General features: G+C 41.2%; 1 protein-coding gene across 1 annotated transcript in view; it reads left to right on the top strand.

Moving 5' to 3' along the window:
• LOC135074875 (sodium-independent sulfate anion transporter-like) overlaps positions 1-18753 on the top strand; it is a 69248-nt gene that overhangs the window by 50122 nt on the left and 373 nt on the right. Inside the window, exons 10-18 of the mRNA XM_063969257.1 lie at positions 873-1000; positions 2363-2455; positions 4155-4332; positions 5105-5269; positions 5658-5845; positions 7255-7369; positions 7810-7955; positions 8720-8884; positions 9654-9837. Coding sequence (XP_063825327.1) covers positions 873-1000; positions 2363-2455; positions 4155-4332; positions 5105-5269; positions 5658-5845; positions 7255-7369; positions 7810-7955; positions 8720-8884; positions 9654-9837 — 1362 coding nt within the window. The remainder of the gene's footprint in view (positions 1-872; positions 1001-2362; positions 2456-4154; positions 4333-5104; positions 5270-5657; positions 5846-7254; positions 7370-7809; positions 7956-8719; positions 8885-9653; positions 9838-18753) is intronic.

Here is an 18753-nt window from a genome sequence, read left to right on the forward strand (position 1 = left end):
GGTTGTACACGGTGCGCTCGTTTATCGCCCGAGCTGACTCAGGGCGGAGGCATGTTTCAAGTTAAATAACTTCTTTTATGGTTACTTGGCTACTGAAAAAGCCACGGAAAATATTTAGGAGAGAATGCAATTAAAATAATAATGATATAGTGAACAAAGTATTGTCCAGTACCAGTCTGAATCACAAAAATAGTTTCGCACGATGAATATTTTGTGTAGAGTTATCTTGAAGGTAATTTTTTCTTCAGCACTTTAAAGCAATTAGGTAAAAATGTCAGTAAAAAATTATATTTTTATTTTAATAAGGAAAACATACATTATATTTACGTTAAATATAACTTGGCCCCGTGAGTTGTGCACTTAATTGCGTACCTAGTTAATCAGAGATGGCACGCACGATACGGACTCGTTTCCGGTATGTCAGATCAGATCTCTTCAGCGCCTCGTTGTAGGTAATAAGCAATAAATATGTGCTTCAGGACTTGATAAGACAGCAATTAAATATCTACATAATAATATATCTTGGTAACAGAAAACTTCCAGACGTCGCCATTTAAAAAGGTTGACTGACTGTATTAGTTTTTGTTACTAAGTCTAATATCGCTGAAAATCGTCTTTTACGGAATTCGTACCTACAACAATATTTAAAGGCTTTTGATTAAATGGTAATATGTCCAGCTGCGATAAGCGTTTATCGCGCATTTTATCGATTACATGCGCATACGCCCATACGTTTGTCGTCTAAAATCGTCGATAAGATTTTATCACCGCCACGCATCATCGCCCTGCAGAAAAAAACACAAACTGTAATCGTTTACCGCGTACAGTAAAGTTTTTCTTACTTCTCAAATGTTGGTTTCTGATGTGTGCAGGGTTCCTGATCGACTTCATCAGCGGGCCGGTGTCGGTGGGCTTCACGTCGGCGGCCGCCATTATCATCGCCACCACGCAGGTCAAGGACATCCTCGGCCTCAGCTTCCCCGGCGGGAAGTTCCTACAGGCAGGTGCCTTATGCCCGTTTTCACCATCAATCCCTAATTTTTAAGGGACCCCTATGGAAACAAAACTTCTGTTATGTGTTACCATAGGGGTCTCTTAATTATTTTTTGTCTTAAATATATAATGGTTGCTAGGTCGCATAGCATCACTGGTTACCTACCTACGTCTTTAAGCTAATCGCATCTACCTACTTAAAATTCCTACTTCAGAATAAAATTATGACTAATTTATGAATATTTAATTATTGTTGCGTCAGATTCCAGTTACAAATGAACTTCAGTTTGCATTTTTTATTAATTGTAATTACTTAAGCCACTTGTCGCTCCAGCTCGCGAACTGTCAAGCAATTATTTTTTGCTGCCCCCATTATGTCAGAATGAGAGTTTTTGCGCGAATAATTTACGTTTTTGCAAGTTGGCACACTTTCCTTCGGCCTTGGCGGCGGCTGCGGCGAGCAGACGTGGTCGTGGTCGTGCCTATCAGGCAACTCTGGGAATCTAGACTAGTCTCGTTACAACACTTATTGATTTAAATAATCACGCGCCGAACGAAGGAACTTGCATTCAATTCTGATTCCTAAATAGATTCAACTAAACAATTTATAGATAAATAATTCTCATGAAACACATTAGGTAGTTATCTATGACTTCCAAAGTACGAGAACTGAATCTGTAAAAATTAGACAGCAGATCCTTATTTTGCTCACTAACCTGGATATGAAGACATAATTACCTATTTTAACCATACAGTCATACGGATTAGTAGTAAAATATCATATTAATTATAATGTTATGTCATTGATTATGTGTGCGCAAACATAATTCTTATGTATTCAAGCAAAGACTTCACCTTAATGTCAAAGTGTTCGACCCTGACCTTGGCTACGTCTCTACGAGGATATTTTGTTCTCTGAACAATTTGATATTTACAGCACAGCAACCCTGCTTTGCTTTTTGCTTTGCTAAGCATACTTACTTACTGACTGAAAGGTGGAAGTTGACTGAATCCTCTAATTTATATTTCCTGCTAATGAATTTCGATGCTGGCCCTTGGCGGGTTGGGTTATTTTATAAACTTATAAAATTGTTTATAATTAAAGATTTATTTGTTGACGAACAGTGAAAGTTAGGATCTAGGAATATTCGAAGTGACTCTACATTCGACTAGATCTCACAACTTAAATTGACGGTTTATTCTTGCGAGACCTGGTAACATTTTCCTCTTTTGCCTCTATTAGATTAGAGAGGGTCGTCCTCCTGTGTTGGAGACTAAATGTCCTAATGATGATGATACGATAAACAAGCTAAATTATGTTCAATGAAGTATTCTTTTATGTTTATTACAACGCTATGCTCGTGCGCAGGTGTGGACGGGCATGTACGAGCACATCGGCGAGACGCGACTGTGGGACGCCGTGCTCGGGCTCTCTTGTATCGTGCTGCTGCTACTGCTGCGGGTAAGATACCATCTTTTTACCAAGAATTAGCATTATAGTCAACGTATAGCCATATAACTTGGCTCTCTTTAAGCACTACTCCATGCACAGGTTTAGGGCTACCATCTTAGACATAAACAGACATTGTTGCTTTTACCAACCCTGGCTTTCTTGCAATCTGGTCTGCATTGAGACCACTCCTCTCGCTCTATTCGAGGGCTAAAGCTCCAAAGTAGACCAAAGTTCATAAATGGACTACATTGGCTCTTTTCAAAACTGTTTTCGTTGTACTTTCAGGACAAACGCACGAAAATTGATTTTAATCATTACAAGACCGCTACTATCAACGCTCATTATGCTACTAAGCAGTCCTGGATCCGTCAATAGGCCGTATAGGCCGCGGCCTAGGGGCGGCAGATGTCAGATGACGCTTACTCGATTTCAGAAGATAAAAGTTAAATAAAGATCCAACCCCATCCTAGCCTACGGGCGGCAAAACTGTAAATCCGCCACTGCTACTAAGAATAAAGTCATCCATAGCATAGATGTTCTAGGTATTACACGAGCACGGCCTTTGCTAAGCAACACAACATTAATGAGCCGTATATTTTTCCATTAAACCTTTGGCCACCTAGAGCTGCACTTATATTATCTGTGGCACAGATAATATAATACTAGTGCTGCACTATTGTTGCATTCCGTGCGTTTAGATTATATCTACAGATGTTACTGCATCCGCCACTAGCAGCTCATTATGTCTCTTACGTGCAGGGCTGTCGAAATCAAATCAAATACTAAAACTGTGATGAAAACCTTTGAAGTAAAACATTTCACCGAAGTTGTTTGTGTATGAATATTTACGTACGTACGTTTTACGAGTCAACGTTAATCGAAATGAGATGAGAGAGATAGCAAAAGTTTATTCCATACAGACTTAACCTGCGGAAAAAATTGCTATAGAAATTCTTCCAGGATGCGTGAAAAAGATTGAAAAATAATCAGCATGTGGCAGCCCTAATACGAGCGATTGCATCGCACTGTAATTTCAGTCAGCGCTGTGCAGCGCCGTGTAATGCAATCAAAACGTGCGATTGTGCCGCAATTTGCGGCAGGTGATACAATTGTCATAGTAATTGACGCGAGTTGATATCTACCCTTATCATTCATGCTTACCTACATCCTAGTTACATACTTTACTATTTACGACGAATTTATTTTATAACGACTTAGTTTGAAACCTAATAATTGACTGACTATTTGGTCTCTGAAATCAGAATTTAGGAGCCATGCATCAAAATCCTTGATGAACTAAAAAGCTCAACAATCTATCTAATATAGGGTTCTTAAATTTTGGGTTCTGGTTCAGAATAGAGTCTAAAATTTTGACATATTATTTCACGAAAACCCTACGCGGTTCCGTAGTATTTTAAAAGCATGAGTACTTACCTATACTACCTACTCTAACGCCCGTACCTATTCACAAACGATGCTTGCTTAAGTGAAGCAGCAAATCAAACGCACAGCGTTGAATAGAGGTCTGTGATTGGTTTCGGGTGTCACCCTGTGCGTTCACGCGCACTGTGAGACCTCACAAACGTTATGTGAATACGGGCGTAACTGTATTTTCCGATTTGTTCTTCATTTTATTTGTGCTTTAAATTTTAACTAAAAACTTCTAGGTAACTTATAACACATTTTTGAACCGTCCACCATCCCGCAGAAAGTGAAGGACATCAACGTGAGCGGGTCGGGGTCGGCGGCGCCCAGCCGCGCGCGCGCCGCCGCCGCGCAGGCGCTGTGGTTCCTGTCCACCACGCGCAACATCCTCGTGGTGCTCGCGTGCGCGGCGCTAGCGTACTACTTCGACACGCAGAACCAGGCGCCTTTCGTGCTCACGGGTGAGGTTTAAATTGCCTTCAGCTTCATAGAATATCCTTCTAGTGCTGGTGAATCCAGCAGCGAGCGTCCTTCAATCATAAAGTTATTTGACTGATGTCCGTTTTCACCATCAATCCCTAATTTTTAAGTGACCCCTTGGGTAACAAATAACAGAAATTTTGTTTCCATAGGGGTCACTTAAAAAATAGGGATTGATGGTGAAAACGGACATGAGTGCTTTAGAATTTAGATCTAGTTAAATTGTTGTGGGCGATATTAAAATTAGGTAGGTACTGAATTGAATTTTAGACATTTCTAACTTGTTAAATATTCCTAAGACGTATTCCTCAACTCTCACCCTTTTACGGTGCTCCTACGTAATGACAATGAGCTTGATCACTTCATTAAAACAAAATCCAACCTGGTCTTGAGAATAGTAAATGTTGTCAATAGGCTAGTATCCTAAAAAAATTTTTTTAGTCCGTCATGTTAAATATCAAAAAATATTGGACACAATTTTTATTTGTCAATCTATCAAATAATTACATACATAGTTATGGTGCGTTGAAGTTCCGCACGACGTCACAACGTGCGGCACTTTTATGCACGCATTGACGTCACGGGCCTCTTCTTATGAATTTTGGCGCGCTTTATCTCTTTCAATTTTCATTAGTTTGAAAAAGTGAAAAATACGTGTAGAGTATTTTTTGATACTTTGAACTGACGGACTAATTAAAACTCTTGCTTTTTGACTCAGGAAACATCCCTATTCCGAATAATTGTCGTTTCCAGGCGACGTGAAGCCGGGGCTGCCGCAGCTGTCGGCGCCGCCGTTCTCGGCGACGGTGGGCAACCACACCTACACGTTCGCGGAGATGGCGTCCACGCTCGGCTCCGCCATCTTCGTCGTGCCGCTGCTCTCCATCCTCGAGAACATCGCGCTGGCTAAAGTCTTCTGTGAGTATAAAACTTAAGCCGGGTCTCCAGCGCGTGAAAACATGTCAACATTCAATAAAATTGCCTATAAAAATGTTGAATGTTCACATGTTTTTGTTGATTGTGTAAGGCAAAAGACGCGCTGGAGACCCGGCTTAAGTTTTCTGCTGAATTTACAGAAGTGATTGGATTTTTCTCCTCAATTACTTAGAAGCCTTTAATGATGCCACTTGACTTAAAGTTTTGACCAGAAGTGAAGGATCTTCTCTTCGGCATATTTTAGGTTACCTTCTGATCCTTGTGCTTAGTAAAACTTTTTTGGTTGACGTGTGCCATGCATTTTAGTGACGTCATATAACTTTGAACGGGCTCACATAGTAGAAATGAGCATGAGTTGCTTGGTTTCCAGCGGAGGGCAAGTACGTGGACGCGACGCAGGAGATGCTGGCGCTGGGCGTGTGCAACATTGCGTCGGCGCTGGTGGACTCCATGCCGGTGTCGGGCGCGCTGTCCCGCGGCGCCGTCAACCACGCGTCCGGCGTCGCCTCCACCGCCGGCGGGCTCTACACCGGCGCGCTCGTGCTGCTGTCGCTGCAGGTAACTACATCGCGTCACGCTGGTGGACTCCATGCCGGTGTCGGGCGCGCTGTCCCGCGGCGCCGTCAACCACGCGTCCGGCGTCGCCTCCACCGCCGGCGGGCTCTACACCGGCGCGCTCGTGCTGCTGTCGCTGCAGGTAACTACATCGCGTCACGCTGGTGGACTCCATGCCGGTGTCGGGCGCGCTGTCCCGCGGCGCCGTCAACCACGCGTCCGGCGTCGCCTCCACCGCCGGCGGGCTCTACACCGGCGCGCTCGTGCTGCTGTCGCTGCAGGTACTAAGCAAAAACTCCCATCCCACCCCTAAGTATGACTCCTATTCCACTTTGATCACCTGGATTTAATCACCCAGGTGATAGGCCTACTTTGGTGTCCTTTAACCACCTAGGTGATTAAAGTGGAATAAACGACGGCAGTGGGCGGGGCACATAGCTCGTAGAGACGATGGCCGTTGGGGCAGAAAAGTTCTCGAGTGGCGACCACGGGCTGGAAGACGTAGCGTGGGCAGGCCTCCTACTAGGTGGACCGACGATCTCGTAAAGGTCGCGGGAAGAGCCTGGATGCGGGCAGCGCAGGACCGTGCATTGTGGAAAACCTTGGAGGAGGCCTTTGTCCAGCAGTGGACGTCATTTGGCTGAAACGATGGAACGAACGAACGATGGAAACGACGTGTACAGCTTGTCTAAGCCCTAAGGGTGGTAGTTCGTCAGTGACCGCGATAGTACATCCTGCGTCCGGCGGCGCTACCACCGCCGGTAAGCTCCACACCGGCGCACTCGTGCTGCGCCATCGCTGCCTGCTGCCGCGCGTCTTGCGTCCAGCGTCCGACCTTAACACCTCCGCAAGACTAAGGCCTCAGCCTCGAACTTAGCGGGCAGTGGGGCGGCGGCGGCGGCGGCGCGGGAGCGGGGCGGGCAACGCAGACCCGTTCTCGAAACCAGCGGGCAGCTCGCGCGGCGCTTTAGCGGCGAAGTGTTGTGTTCGAGGTTGTGTTGTCGATATATTTGTTTTTATTCGCGAATGAAATGTCTGAACAACAGCGACAATTTTATTTCGATTCAAATTTATTCCTTACGCTCGATTTATTGTGGGCAATAAATCGAGCATAAGATCCTGCCGCTCCCGCGCCGCCGCCGCCGCCGCCCCGCTGCCCGCTAAGTTCGAGGCTGAGGCCTAAGTATGGCTGAGTTGCACCACCTTATTTTAACCGGAACAATAACAATAAGCGGTACTTTTTGTATAGTTTGAGTGATTTTGACGTTTGTAAAAGTTAAAGTAAAATGATGCAACTCAGCCTAAACTTTTAATAGTGTTCCAAACAAACAGAAGCAAAAGGAGTTCAAAGTTATGATTACTCGCAGTCGCAACTTGCAGATTTTATAAAGATACTTTTTTTTAATTTCCAGTACTTCACGCCGTACTTCTACTACATCCCGAAGGCGTCGCTGGCGGCCGTGATCATCGCGGCCGTCGTCTTCATGATGGAGCTTCACGTTTTCAAGCCCATTTGGAGAACGAAAAGTAAGGACCAAACTATATTTAAATCCTTATAAGTAGTTTTCTTAGATCATGGTTACGGGCTTAATGAGCTCGCAGCGAATTGTGTGTGCCAGTCTGATCAAGTCATGAAATCTGCTCATTATCAGTAGATATTGTAAAGGCCGGTCTGTGAGCACGTAGAATTTTGTCCAATGACCGCAAGCTACCCATCCTTATCGCTCGCACGTAATTATATTGCTGTCGCGACTGTGCAACGGACGCCCGCAGTGAGTGTGCGAGCGCGACAGCAACATAATTACGCGCGAGCGATAAGGATGGGAAGCTTGGGGTCATTGGAGAAAATTCTACGTGCTCACAGACCAGACTATAGTGTAGAAGTATCCAAGATACCTTGCAATCGAAGAAAAGTTTAATGAGTGATGCAAAAAAAAATGCTAACAAGTGATTGTTTCCCGTTTCAGAGCTGGACATAATCCCGGCGGTGGTGACGTTCGGCGCGTGCCTGCTGACGCGGCTGGAGCTGGGCATCGTCATCGGCATCGCCGTCAACCTCATGTTCCTGCTCTACGCCTCCGCGAGACCTTCCGTCAAGGTCACGCGCGCTGTGGTAAGATCCAATTTTAACCTTCACTTCAAACTCCTCCTATGTTCTTCTGATTACTTTCGTTGCGGGTCCAATGACAGTTTAACTTTCCCTCGGGACAAACTTGACCTTCACTGGTTGGGTTTTTATTGGCGGTCAAGCTGTAGATCCTGGCTACACAGGAGTTGCAGCGGTGGGAACGAGCGATCGAACGTAAGATTACCAGGATGCTTATTGGCAGGCTTTATTCTTTGGCAGAATCTTGTAATCAGGTACAAACCTACAGGTAGAAAAATATGTCGATCCTGCGATAGGTCTTTTTTCAAATATCATTTCCTAGTGATGTCCTTGAGCCTTGATAGTTACCTAACTTTGCCTACTAGACTTAGGACCAACAAAGAAAAAAAGTTGAAATCATCAGGCCATCAGGCTGCTTTATTTATAAGTATAATAGCTCTGTTGTAAACCAATATTTAGCACCATCTATTTATTTATAAATAGTTGTTTGTAAAGCGCCATCTATGGTTATGATATGGTTCTTCCTTTGTTACCAAATTACCGAGAGTTAGGCTCGAGACAATCTAATTCATACAATGAACCATAGATGGCGCTGCATCTGTGCGTGCTGCTTTTTATCGATTGGTCCGCACTCGGTCATTACTATTCAAGACTGGTACCTACCCTACCTTTTTTTTTACAGTGTTTGACGTTCATAAGTGCCATCAGTGGTCAAAATTGAATAAAATATTTTTGATTTGATTTGACGTGTGTTTGGTGTTTTTATGCAGTCGCGCGACGGCGTGGAGCACCTGGTGGCGACGGTGGACCGCGCGCTGGCCTTCCCGTCGGCGGAGTTCGTGCGGCGCGCGCTGCGCAAGGCGGCCGAGCGCGAGCCGCTGCCGCTCGTGCTCGACGCCACGCACGTGCAGGCCGCAGACTTCACCGCCGCCAAGGTACGCCATACGCACAGGGCCGTCCCTGCGCCCTTCTGCTGAACTGGCATCCGCAGAATACCAGTGGTCGTGACGTGCTCTCTGCCGTCACGGCTTATACTGAGCAGATGCCATTTTGGTGCGTGTACTCTGTTTTTAGTGTTTAAGTTGTTATTTATTTGTAACGCTTTTAATACTCGCATCAAATAAATACTTTCTTTCTTTCTTTCTTACTTCTTTCTTTAACCTACTAGGGGCCCCGGGCACTTCAGGATCAACGGGGCCCTTTTCATCTTGAAAAAGGTTTTCTTTGAGAGCAGACGGGGGCAGTGGCGGCGTAGCATGGGTTGGCACCCGGGGTGATCACCATGCTTGGCACCTGGGACGGAGGATATATCCTAGTCGTGTACCTACTTTTCTACTGAAGAAACAGTGGATTGTCCACTCGCGGCACGGATACATAATTTGTATACCTACTCAATTGCAAGACACGTTAGATACAGACTTCAAGAGCTTTACACTGTCTCATCTTGGGCCCGGTTCCCGGTTCCCGTTTCCATCAATGCAGAGCGGAGCGGAGCAGAGAAGTGTTTTGTATAACCAGATTTCATTATATTTTTTACTTCTCTTCTCCGTTCTGCTCCACCTTGGTGAAAACCGGGCCTTATGGCGGGGTAATAGGTGCTATTTTTTTTCAACATTAAATGTCGTCTATTGTGGTGTTGTTGTAGACGTTGGACACAAAATACACTATGCTAACACCTATAACCTGACTGATCGTGTTTGGCAGGGCATCAAGTCGCTGATCGAGGACTTCCACGCGCGCGGGCAGACGATCATCTTCTACAACGTGAAGCCGTCCATCGCGGGCGTGTTCCGCGGCGTGCGGCCGCGCAGCTTCCTGCACGTGGCGCGCCGCGACGACCTCGACCGGCTGCTGCTGCAGGCGCGCGCCGCCCGGCCCGCGCTCACAGGTGCGTGGAAAAACTGCACTTTTACTTCAAATACTTCCACCCCCATCACTTAGATGGTTGGCAGTCCACAACAGTACGTTTCTCTAGAACAGTGGTTGTTAACCGGTGGTCCGCGGACCACTGGTGGTCCCTGAAGACATTCCAAGTGGTCCACGAAGTGCACTTGCACACCTTGGTTAAAACCACTTTTAACCCTATACTTGGCAAAGACGGTTTTGGTTAATATTTGTGATTTACACTATAAATATTGGATTTAGGACGAGTAAAAATCATGAAAAAAATACGAAAAAAAAAATTAGGTATGTAGTTTTGGAAATATAGTATGTATCTTTAAGTGCACATTGCCAGCTTTGTAGTAAATTAAAAGATGGTTTATTTGTTAGTAAAAATTAGTTATTTAAATGAAAATTACTACAAAACCTTAAGCTATTCCTTATTTGAGAAATAAAAAATAAGTATTTTTTACAAAAAACTGAAAACAAAGTAAAAAACCCACTTCAAAGTCTGTAACGCCTTGCAAGTATAGCTGCATTTGGATGTATGAGAACCACTCCATCAGCGTCGTTGGAGTACCTCCTGAACCTCACACCCCTCTTACCATCCAGGAGAAGCAAATGCAGATAGGACACATAAGAATCCTGCAAGACCATTAAAAAAATACGAGGGGTATCGACGCCAAATGGTACCAAACTGTGTTCACGTCTTCGATTGAAGATAATTTGATACCAAACTTACAGTGGAAACGCCAGATAGTGGAAATAGATCTCTGGAACTCTCTGGGAAACTATGCAGCAGTCGAACTGGCTGAAATTCTTCAATCACCAGCTTTATAACCAGAAGCATACAGCAACCTGGATAGGCTGCTCGTTTTTTGGGGGTGATCTGGGTTATTTGGAGTAGGAAGATAACCACCCAAGAGAATCAGGAGGCTAAGTGCGGCTTCTAATTCATCAGCTGAAGTGTCACTGCCACTAACTTTCGACCTGGTTCCAGATTTTGGAACCAGAACCAGCATTTTTCGCGCCTGATTTTGTTGCTGCAGCACAAAGTTGTCCAAAATAACAACATTCTTTATTACATGAATTAAAACTCACATCGGCATATAATTTACAGCTTCAAATATTACTAACTAATAACATGATCGCTTTTTTATACAATAAAATCTATGAAAAAAATCATAAAATAAAGTCAACGAGAACCTGGCAATGTGTCTTTAAAGATACATTCAAAATTGAAAGTAAATTATTACGTATCTGACAGTGTGCATTTAAAGATACATTCGGACAATCCGCATCGTACAAGAATAATTATACAAGTTTTGGGATGAAAAAACAGCATTAGCATCAAGAAACCTTTATTTACTACCCATAATACTACAAATAATCACCAATATTCTTTAAAAAAAACACCGAAAATAATTAAAATTATTAGCCGGTGCGTAGACGCCTGTCAACGGTCTGACATTTTGCATATTACTGATAAATCTGTGCAGCCTGTAGCGATTCTATACTGTGTAACACAATCTGTAGTATTTGGGCTAATGTTATACAGGGTGTTACTTTGCATTCTTGCCATATTTACAGAGGTTACTATATTACTGAAACTGAACACAAATCCGTAAAAAAATAATGCCCGAAAATTTTTTTTTTTAATCTTGATTATTTTATTTTATCGACAATCTGTTAAACACACCACTAATTATCGTAACGCATGAACATCACTTGTTGGCGATGGCGATGGAGACTTTTTTACTTTTTATTGTATTTTTAAATATCTATTGCAATCTTTTGTCTTTAAAATGTCTTTTTGACACTTGTAAAAAACTGAGAAATCCATCAATCACAAATCACGTTATAAATAATACACAAATGTCTGAAGCGTATTCAAACAACGAATAATTTAATCAAAATGGTGCTTGGAGTGTCTGCAAGACGTCTTAGACGAAATGCTTGATGACGTACCCTTAGCGTTACACCAAATGCTCTACTACCAGCAGGATGGTGCTCCCCCACAATAAGGACGTCAAGTGCGCGAATAATACGTTTGGTGAACAGTGGATTGGACGAGGGGTCCAGTAGCTTGGCCACCACGATCCTCGGACCTGACACCAATGGATTTTTGGAGTGACTTGAAACGACTGGTATGCGCAGAAGAGATAGGTAAACAGTGTTAAACGCGTTACACGAAAGGATTGTTTTAGTGAAACTGTGAGACAAAATGTTGTATGTGTTGCGAAAACTAAAGCGAAAAACCTACGCTTCGCAGTGCTAGACTGTGCCTTGATCAGATGATCAGAACGGAGGCCACTTTAAACACTTGCTTCGCAGTATGTAAACTTTGTAAGTAGGAACTTTTTAATAAATAATTAATTGTGAATAAGGTGATTTCATTTCATACTTAATTTATTAATTTGTAAAAATAGGGTACAATGTTATAAATTAATTAAAACCCTAATAATTATTACGTATTTTTGACGGTCCTAAGCCCGTAAAGTAGAAAGGGAAATCTGAAATCAACTAAAGAGTATTTTAAAATAATTATTATGACTGGATAAAAAGGCTGGTACCCAGAGCCATAAATCAACAGATTATTAAGAACTAGGCCACGCCCACTAGGTTTATTCCACTTGCACCTGTAGAACGTGCGAGACAAAATTGGTTTATTCCAATTTGTACTGAAAAACCAAATTTACTAAAATCTTAGTGTACTTTCTTTATGGGAGTCTCTTGTTTATCTTAAATAATAGGTATTGTTCCCTACTTTTATCTCTGTGAATATGGCAAGAATGCAAAGTAACACGGTGTATTAAAAAAACAATTAAAAATAGTTTTTGGTTTCTCGCCTATATTTTTGTTTTGGTCAACGTATCTTTAAATGCACAATGCCAAGAAAAGGGTTAACTGATTTTTGCAGGCAAACTGGTTTTGACCGATTATAAGGTGATTATACTGGTTTTGACCGATTTCTCACGTCCGAAATACCGCAGTGTCTCAAGACAAAAGTATTTGACCAGTGTGTGTTGCCAGTGATGGTGTATGGCTCTGAGACGTGGTCGCTTACTATGGGCCTCATAAGAAGGCTCAAGGTCACCCAAAGAGCGATGGAGCGTGCTATGCTCGGAGTTTCCCTGCGTGATCGAATCAGAAATGAGGAGATCCGTAGGAGAACCAGAGTGACTGACATAGCCCGCAGAATCGCTAAAATCAAGTGGCAGTGGGCGGGGCACATAGCTCGAAGAGCTGATGGCCGCTGGGGCAGGAAAGTTCTTGAGTGGCGACCACGAGCTGGAAGACGTAGCGTGGGCAGGCCTCCCACTAGGTGGACCGACGATCTGGTAAAGGTCGCGGGAAGTACCTGGATGCAAGCGGCGCAGGACCGGTCTTTGTGGAAATCCTTGGGGGAGGCCTTTGTCCAGCAGTGGACGTCTTTCGGCTGAAACGAACGAACGAACGAACGATAAGGTGGTCCCTGACAAGACAAAAATTTGGTAAAATGGTCCCTCATGACTTAAAGGTTAAGAACCACTGACTTAGATGGTTCAAAGTCAAAGTCAAAGTCAAAGTCAAAATTTCTTTATTTGTTTAGACTAATAAATAGTTCTTACAAATCGTCACTGTCGGTTGGCAGTCCACAACAGTACGTTTCTCTAGAAACTTCCTGCCCCGCACAACCAAACTGTGGAATGGACCGTCGTCTGCGGTGTTTCCGGACGGATACGACCTGCAAGCTTTCAAGAGGAGAGCGTATCTTCACCTGTAACGCCCCTGGGTCTGCGGGTGTCTATGGGCGACGGTAATCACTTACCATCAGGTGGTCCGTCTGCTCGTTTGCCTCCTGTCACAAAAAAGAAAAAAAGTAACTACGTGCGGCCGATGGGGCAGCAAGGTTCTGGAATGGAGGCCGCGTACCGGAAAACGCAGCGTTCGACGTCCACCCACAAGGTGGACCGACGACCTGATAAAGGTAGCAGGAATGCGCTGGATGCAGGCCGCTACCAACCGTGCGATGTGGAAGTCATTGGGGGAGGCCTATGTTCAGCAGTGGACGTCCTGTGGCAGAAATGATGATGATGATGAACTACGTGCTCCCATAGACCCCTCTCCCGTGCAACTGCGCCAGTGCGGTCTATTCCTGACTCCAAGCGACAATTTGGAATTGGAATCCAATTTAATTATTTATTTTAGTTTCCTTTAATCCGCTATTTGATTGAATAGACCCGCCCAGTGAGTGAGCCCTTAACTACGCGCCCCTCAGCCCCCCTTTCCCCTCAAATGTGCTCGCAGGTGCGTACAGCAGCTGAGGTAATGTAAAGGTCCTGCTACTGTAACAGCTGGAGCTCCTTACGTGTCCTAGCCTATTCTTCTGCGACCCTCGAAGATCTACTACATGTCTGTCTGTCACTCATCTGTGGTGATCTCATCATCATTATCATATTATTGTATTTAACTGTTGATGATTTGGGATTTATTAAATAAAATAATCACTGTGTCATGTACATCCTGTTTTACTCTCCATTATCCACAGACAATACATATCCAATCTATAGTCTATTCTCAGTAGTGTTGTCACATTACAATAATGTTACATCTTTCCTTTTAACAAATTAATTAAAAGATACATACATTTGTTATCAGTTGATTCTGATACAAAAGTCTAGATGACTATAAACAAACAATTAGCATAACTATAATTAATTAACCCTGCACATAATCTTCTAAGTATTTAGGAAGCCTAATGGCTCTACCTTTAATTGACCTTTTACAATTATTTTGTGATGTATGATTATTTAAATTATCTTCCATTCTATTTTGTACAATGCAGCTAGGTTCTATGCTGGTTTCATTCTGTGATAGACGTTTATTATTAAGTGCGTCCTGGTGACTTACATTCTCATAACAATCATTAAATCCTGGATTTTCAACTTCTATAGCCTCATTGAAACTATTAAACTTTGGATATTCTATTTCTTTAACACCACTTGCAACAAACTTATAATCTTTTGAGCTCTTTTTTAAATGATATCTATTTCTATTAACAATATTTCCCGATTCAGTTATAACATTATATGATCTAGGTTTATTTGATGGACCCAATATCTTTGCATGTCTGTCATAAGTCCCATTTTTGTGATTTTTTATTAATACATTTTCTCCCGTTGAAAACTCCTTCAACGGCCTAACATTTCTGTCATAATAATATTTTTGATTAGTTTGCCTTTTTAATAATTCGCTTCTGACCTTCTGCTGACTTTGACTACTGATGCTTTCCAGATTTGGTATCAGACCTCTAATTTTACGACCTAACAATATTTGATTAGGTGATTCAATGTTGTTTGAGATGGGGGTGTTTCTAAGTTCTAATATTGCTAGATATGGGTCTTTTTTATCTTCTACGCATTTTTTTAGCATCTTTTTGATAGTTTGTATGTGCCTTTCTACCATACCGTTACTTCTGGGATAATAAGGCGAAGAAACTGTATGCTGAAAACCCCATTTGTGTGAAAATTCTTTAAACTTCATAGATGTAAATTGAGGTCCTCCATCACTATTTAATTCAATTGGAATTCCAAAGCGTGCAAAACACTGTTTTATTGCTTTTATTACCTCCTCTGTAGATAGTGACTGTAAAGCTATAACTTCTACATATTTTGAAAAATAATCCACTATTAACAAATAATCTTTTGAATACAAATGAAAAATATCTACACCTATTTTTTGCCAAGCCTCCTTTGGAATTTTGTGTGGTAATAGAGGTTCTTTGTAATTTTCTACACTATGCTTTGTACAAGTATCACAGTTTTGAATGTAATTATCAATGTCTTTTGAAATTCCTATCCAATATACCGACTCTCTAGCTCTTATTTTAGTTTTCTCTCTACCCAAGTGATTATAATGCAATTTGGATAAGATGTCTTTCTGCAAAGATTTTGGGACCATGATACAATGTTTTTTGAAAATTAGTCCATCCATTATATGTAAATCAGTGTGAAATGTATGATAGGGTTTTAAGGAATCCGGTAAATTTTTACCATTAGTCGGCCATCCTTCAGATAATAACTTTTTTACTATTTTTAGGTCTTCATCACAATCTGTTTCTTTTTTAAACTCTTCATATCGTTTCACACTCATTTTTTCTTTTAAATCTACTAACAATATACTACAATCAAAATCATCATCCTCCTCAACCTTAGCTTTTAAATAATTACGTGACAAGTAATCAGCAAGTTGTAATAACTTTCCTGGTTTGTATTTTAATGTTATGTCATAGTGCTGTAATCTTAACCGCATCTTTTGTAATCTAACAGGTATTTCTGCTAAAGGTTTTTTCATTATGGGAATTAAAGGTTTATGATCAGATTCCACCTCAAAGTTTCGACCCATTATGTAAAAATGAAATTTTTCACAAGCAAATACAATTGCATACATTTCCTTTTCGATCTGTGCCCATGATTTTTGTGTGTCTGTGAATGCTTTGGATGCATAGGCTACTGGAAATCCATTTTGTAATAAAACTGCACCCACACCATTACTACTTGCATCTACACTTAATAAACATGGTAAGTTTGGATTGTAATATTGCAATACTGGGGAGGAAGTTAAAAGCTCTTTGATTTCCTTGAAAGATTTTTCTTGTTCTAGACCCCATTCCCAATCCTTGTCCTTTTTTAATAATAATCTTAGAGGAGCTGTTAGTTCAGATACATTGGGAATAAATTTAGAAACATATGTAATGATACCTAATAGCTTTTGAATGCCTGTTACATCTGTTGGTTTCTCCATTTTTATTATGCTGTCTATTTTATCCTCATCAATATAAATGCCTTTATCAGTGAAAACATGTCCCAAAAATTTTAATTTGTTAGTTTTAAATATACATTTGTCTGCATTAAATGTAATATTATGCTCTGAAGCTTTTTGTAATATTCTGTGTAAAATTTTCTCATGTTCAGCTTCACTATCAGCCCATAAAATTAGGTCGTCTACAAACATTTCTACATTTGGAATGCCTTCAAACAGGCGAGAAAACTGTTTATGGTAAACCTCTGATGCTACCTTTACTCCGTATGGCATTCTTAAAAAACAATACCTACCAAATGGTGTTTGAAAGGTGGTTAGTTTTGAACTGGTTTCGCTTAATTTCAATTGATAGAACGCTTTACTACAGTCTAATTTACTGAATACCTTAGCGTTTGCCATTTTTGCAGCAATTTCTTCAAATGTTGGTAATTTAAAATGTTCCCTTAATAGACAAGAATTGAGATATTGTGGGTCAAGACATATGCGAAGCGAATTATCATTTTTTCTTACTATTACCACTGCATTTACAAAATCTGTGGGTTCTTCTATTCTTCTTATTATTTTATTTTCCTCCATAGTTTGCAACTCTTTTTTATATGCATCCAATAGCTTCATGGGCACCGGTCGACAAGGAATTACTTTCCCTGTGTAGTTCGGGATCAACTTGAAATCATAAACATAATCCTTCAGTTCTCCTATTCCTGTAAATAAATTAGAGTATTGCTTTATAATATCTTGTTTTTGTATTTCCCCTAATAATATCATTAAATTTAATTTTTGTATGGTTGGTAATCCTATCAATGGAGATGAATCACAATCTACAATATGAAATTTCAAAACATGTTTTTTATTTTTTATTATACATGATAAATCTAATGTGCCTAGTAAATTAATTTTTGAGTTATTGTAATTTCTAAGAATAGAGCTTGACCTATTTAACTTTTTATGAATTCCCAAACTGTCCAACATTTTTTTAGATATTACATTGCAACCGGCACCTGTGTCTAATTTAAATGTAATATTTTTATTGCAGTCCTGTAGTTTTACCTGCAATGTCCAGTCAGTGTATACTGTACCCAATGTATATTCTTGATTTGTTTCTTGCTGAGGATTCTGCTGTATTTCCTTTATGTTGTGATCCTTCATTCGATTCCTACAGACAGTAGAAAAATGGTTCATCTTCTTGCAATAATTACATTGTTTGCCATATGCTGGACAACGACGTGGAGGGTGTTGATATCCGCAGCTTTTACATTTGAATGCTCTACTCATAGGTTGTTGGCGATGATCTCTATTTATTTTGTCAATATCTTTCGAGTCTTCTTCTGTCAGTTTTCTCATATATTGTGTCGCTATTTCTGCGGTCTTACACATATTTACTTATGCACTTTTCTAATGATAGTTCTTGCTCTCTTAAGAGTCTTTCTTGCAATGTTTTATCTAATAATCCTCCTATTATTCTATCTTTAATGAGACTGTCACGTAGACCCTCAAAGTTGCAGGTCACTGATAGTTTCTTTAGTTGGGCTACATATTCTGTTATATTTTCACCCTCTTTCTGATTCCTGTTAAAAAATGTGTGTCTATTTATACTTTCGTTTGTTTTTGGCATGCAATAATCTCCAAGGGCTTTTAATACCTCATCATAATCCTTCTTTTTAGCTTCAGGCAGGTCTATCGTGTCAAATTTGTCCACTCCTTCCTCGCCCAAGAGGTGTAATAATATTGCTGCTTTTATTTCAGAACTCTTTTTATGGCATTCAGTCGCCACCATGTACAGTTCCACATGTCTTATCCATGTCTTGAAGTTTTTTGCCAAATCTCCTTCAAAAGACAATGGCGGCGGTTGGGCAAGGCTTAATCCCTGCATCGTGTCGGCTTTAATACTCACGGGTCTTACACCCGCGGCCTGGTTCTTGCCATCTCCTGACTGCGCCATATCATATTATTGTATTTAACTGTTGATGATTTGGGATTTATTAAATAAAATAATCACTGTGTCATGTACATCCTGTTTTACTCTCCATTATCCACAGACAATACATATCCAATCTATAGTCTATTCTCAGTAGTGTTGTCACATTACAATAATGTTACAATCATCATTTCAGCCATAGGA

Source organism: Ostrinia nubilalis, chromosome 9 (assembly GCF_963855985.1).
Source record: "Ostrinia nubilalis chromosome 9, ilOstNubi1.1, whole genome shotgun sequence".
Lineage (NCBI taxonomy): Eukaryota > Metazoa > Arthropoda > Insecta > Lepidoptera > Crambidae > Ostrinia > Ostrinia nubilalis.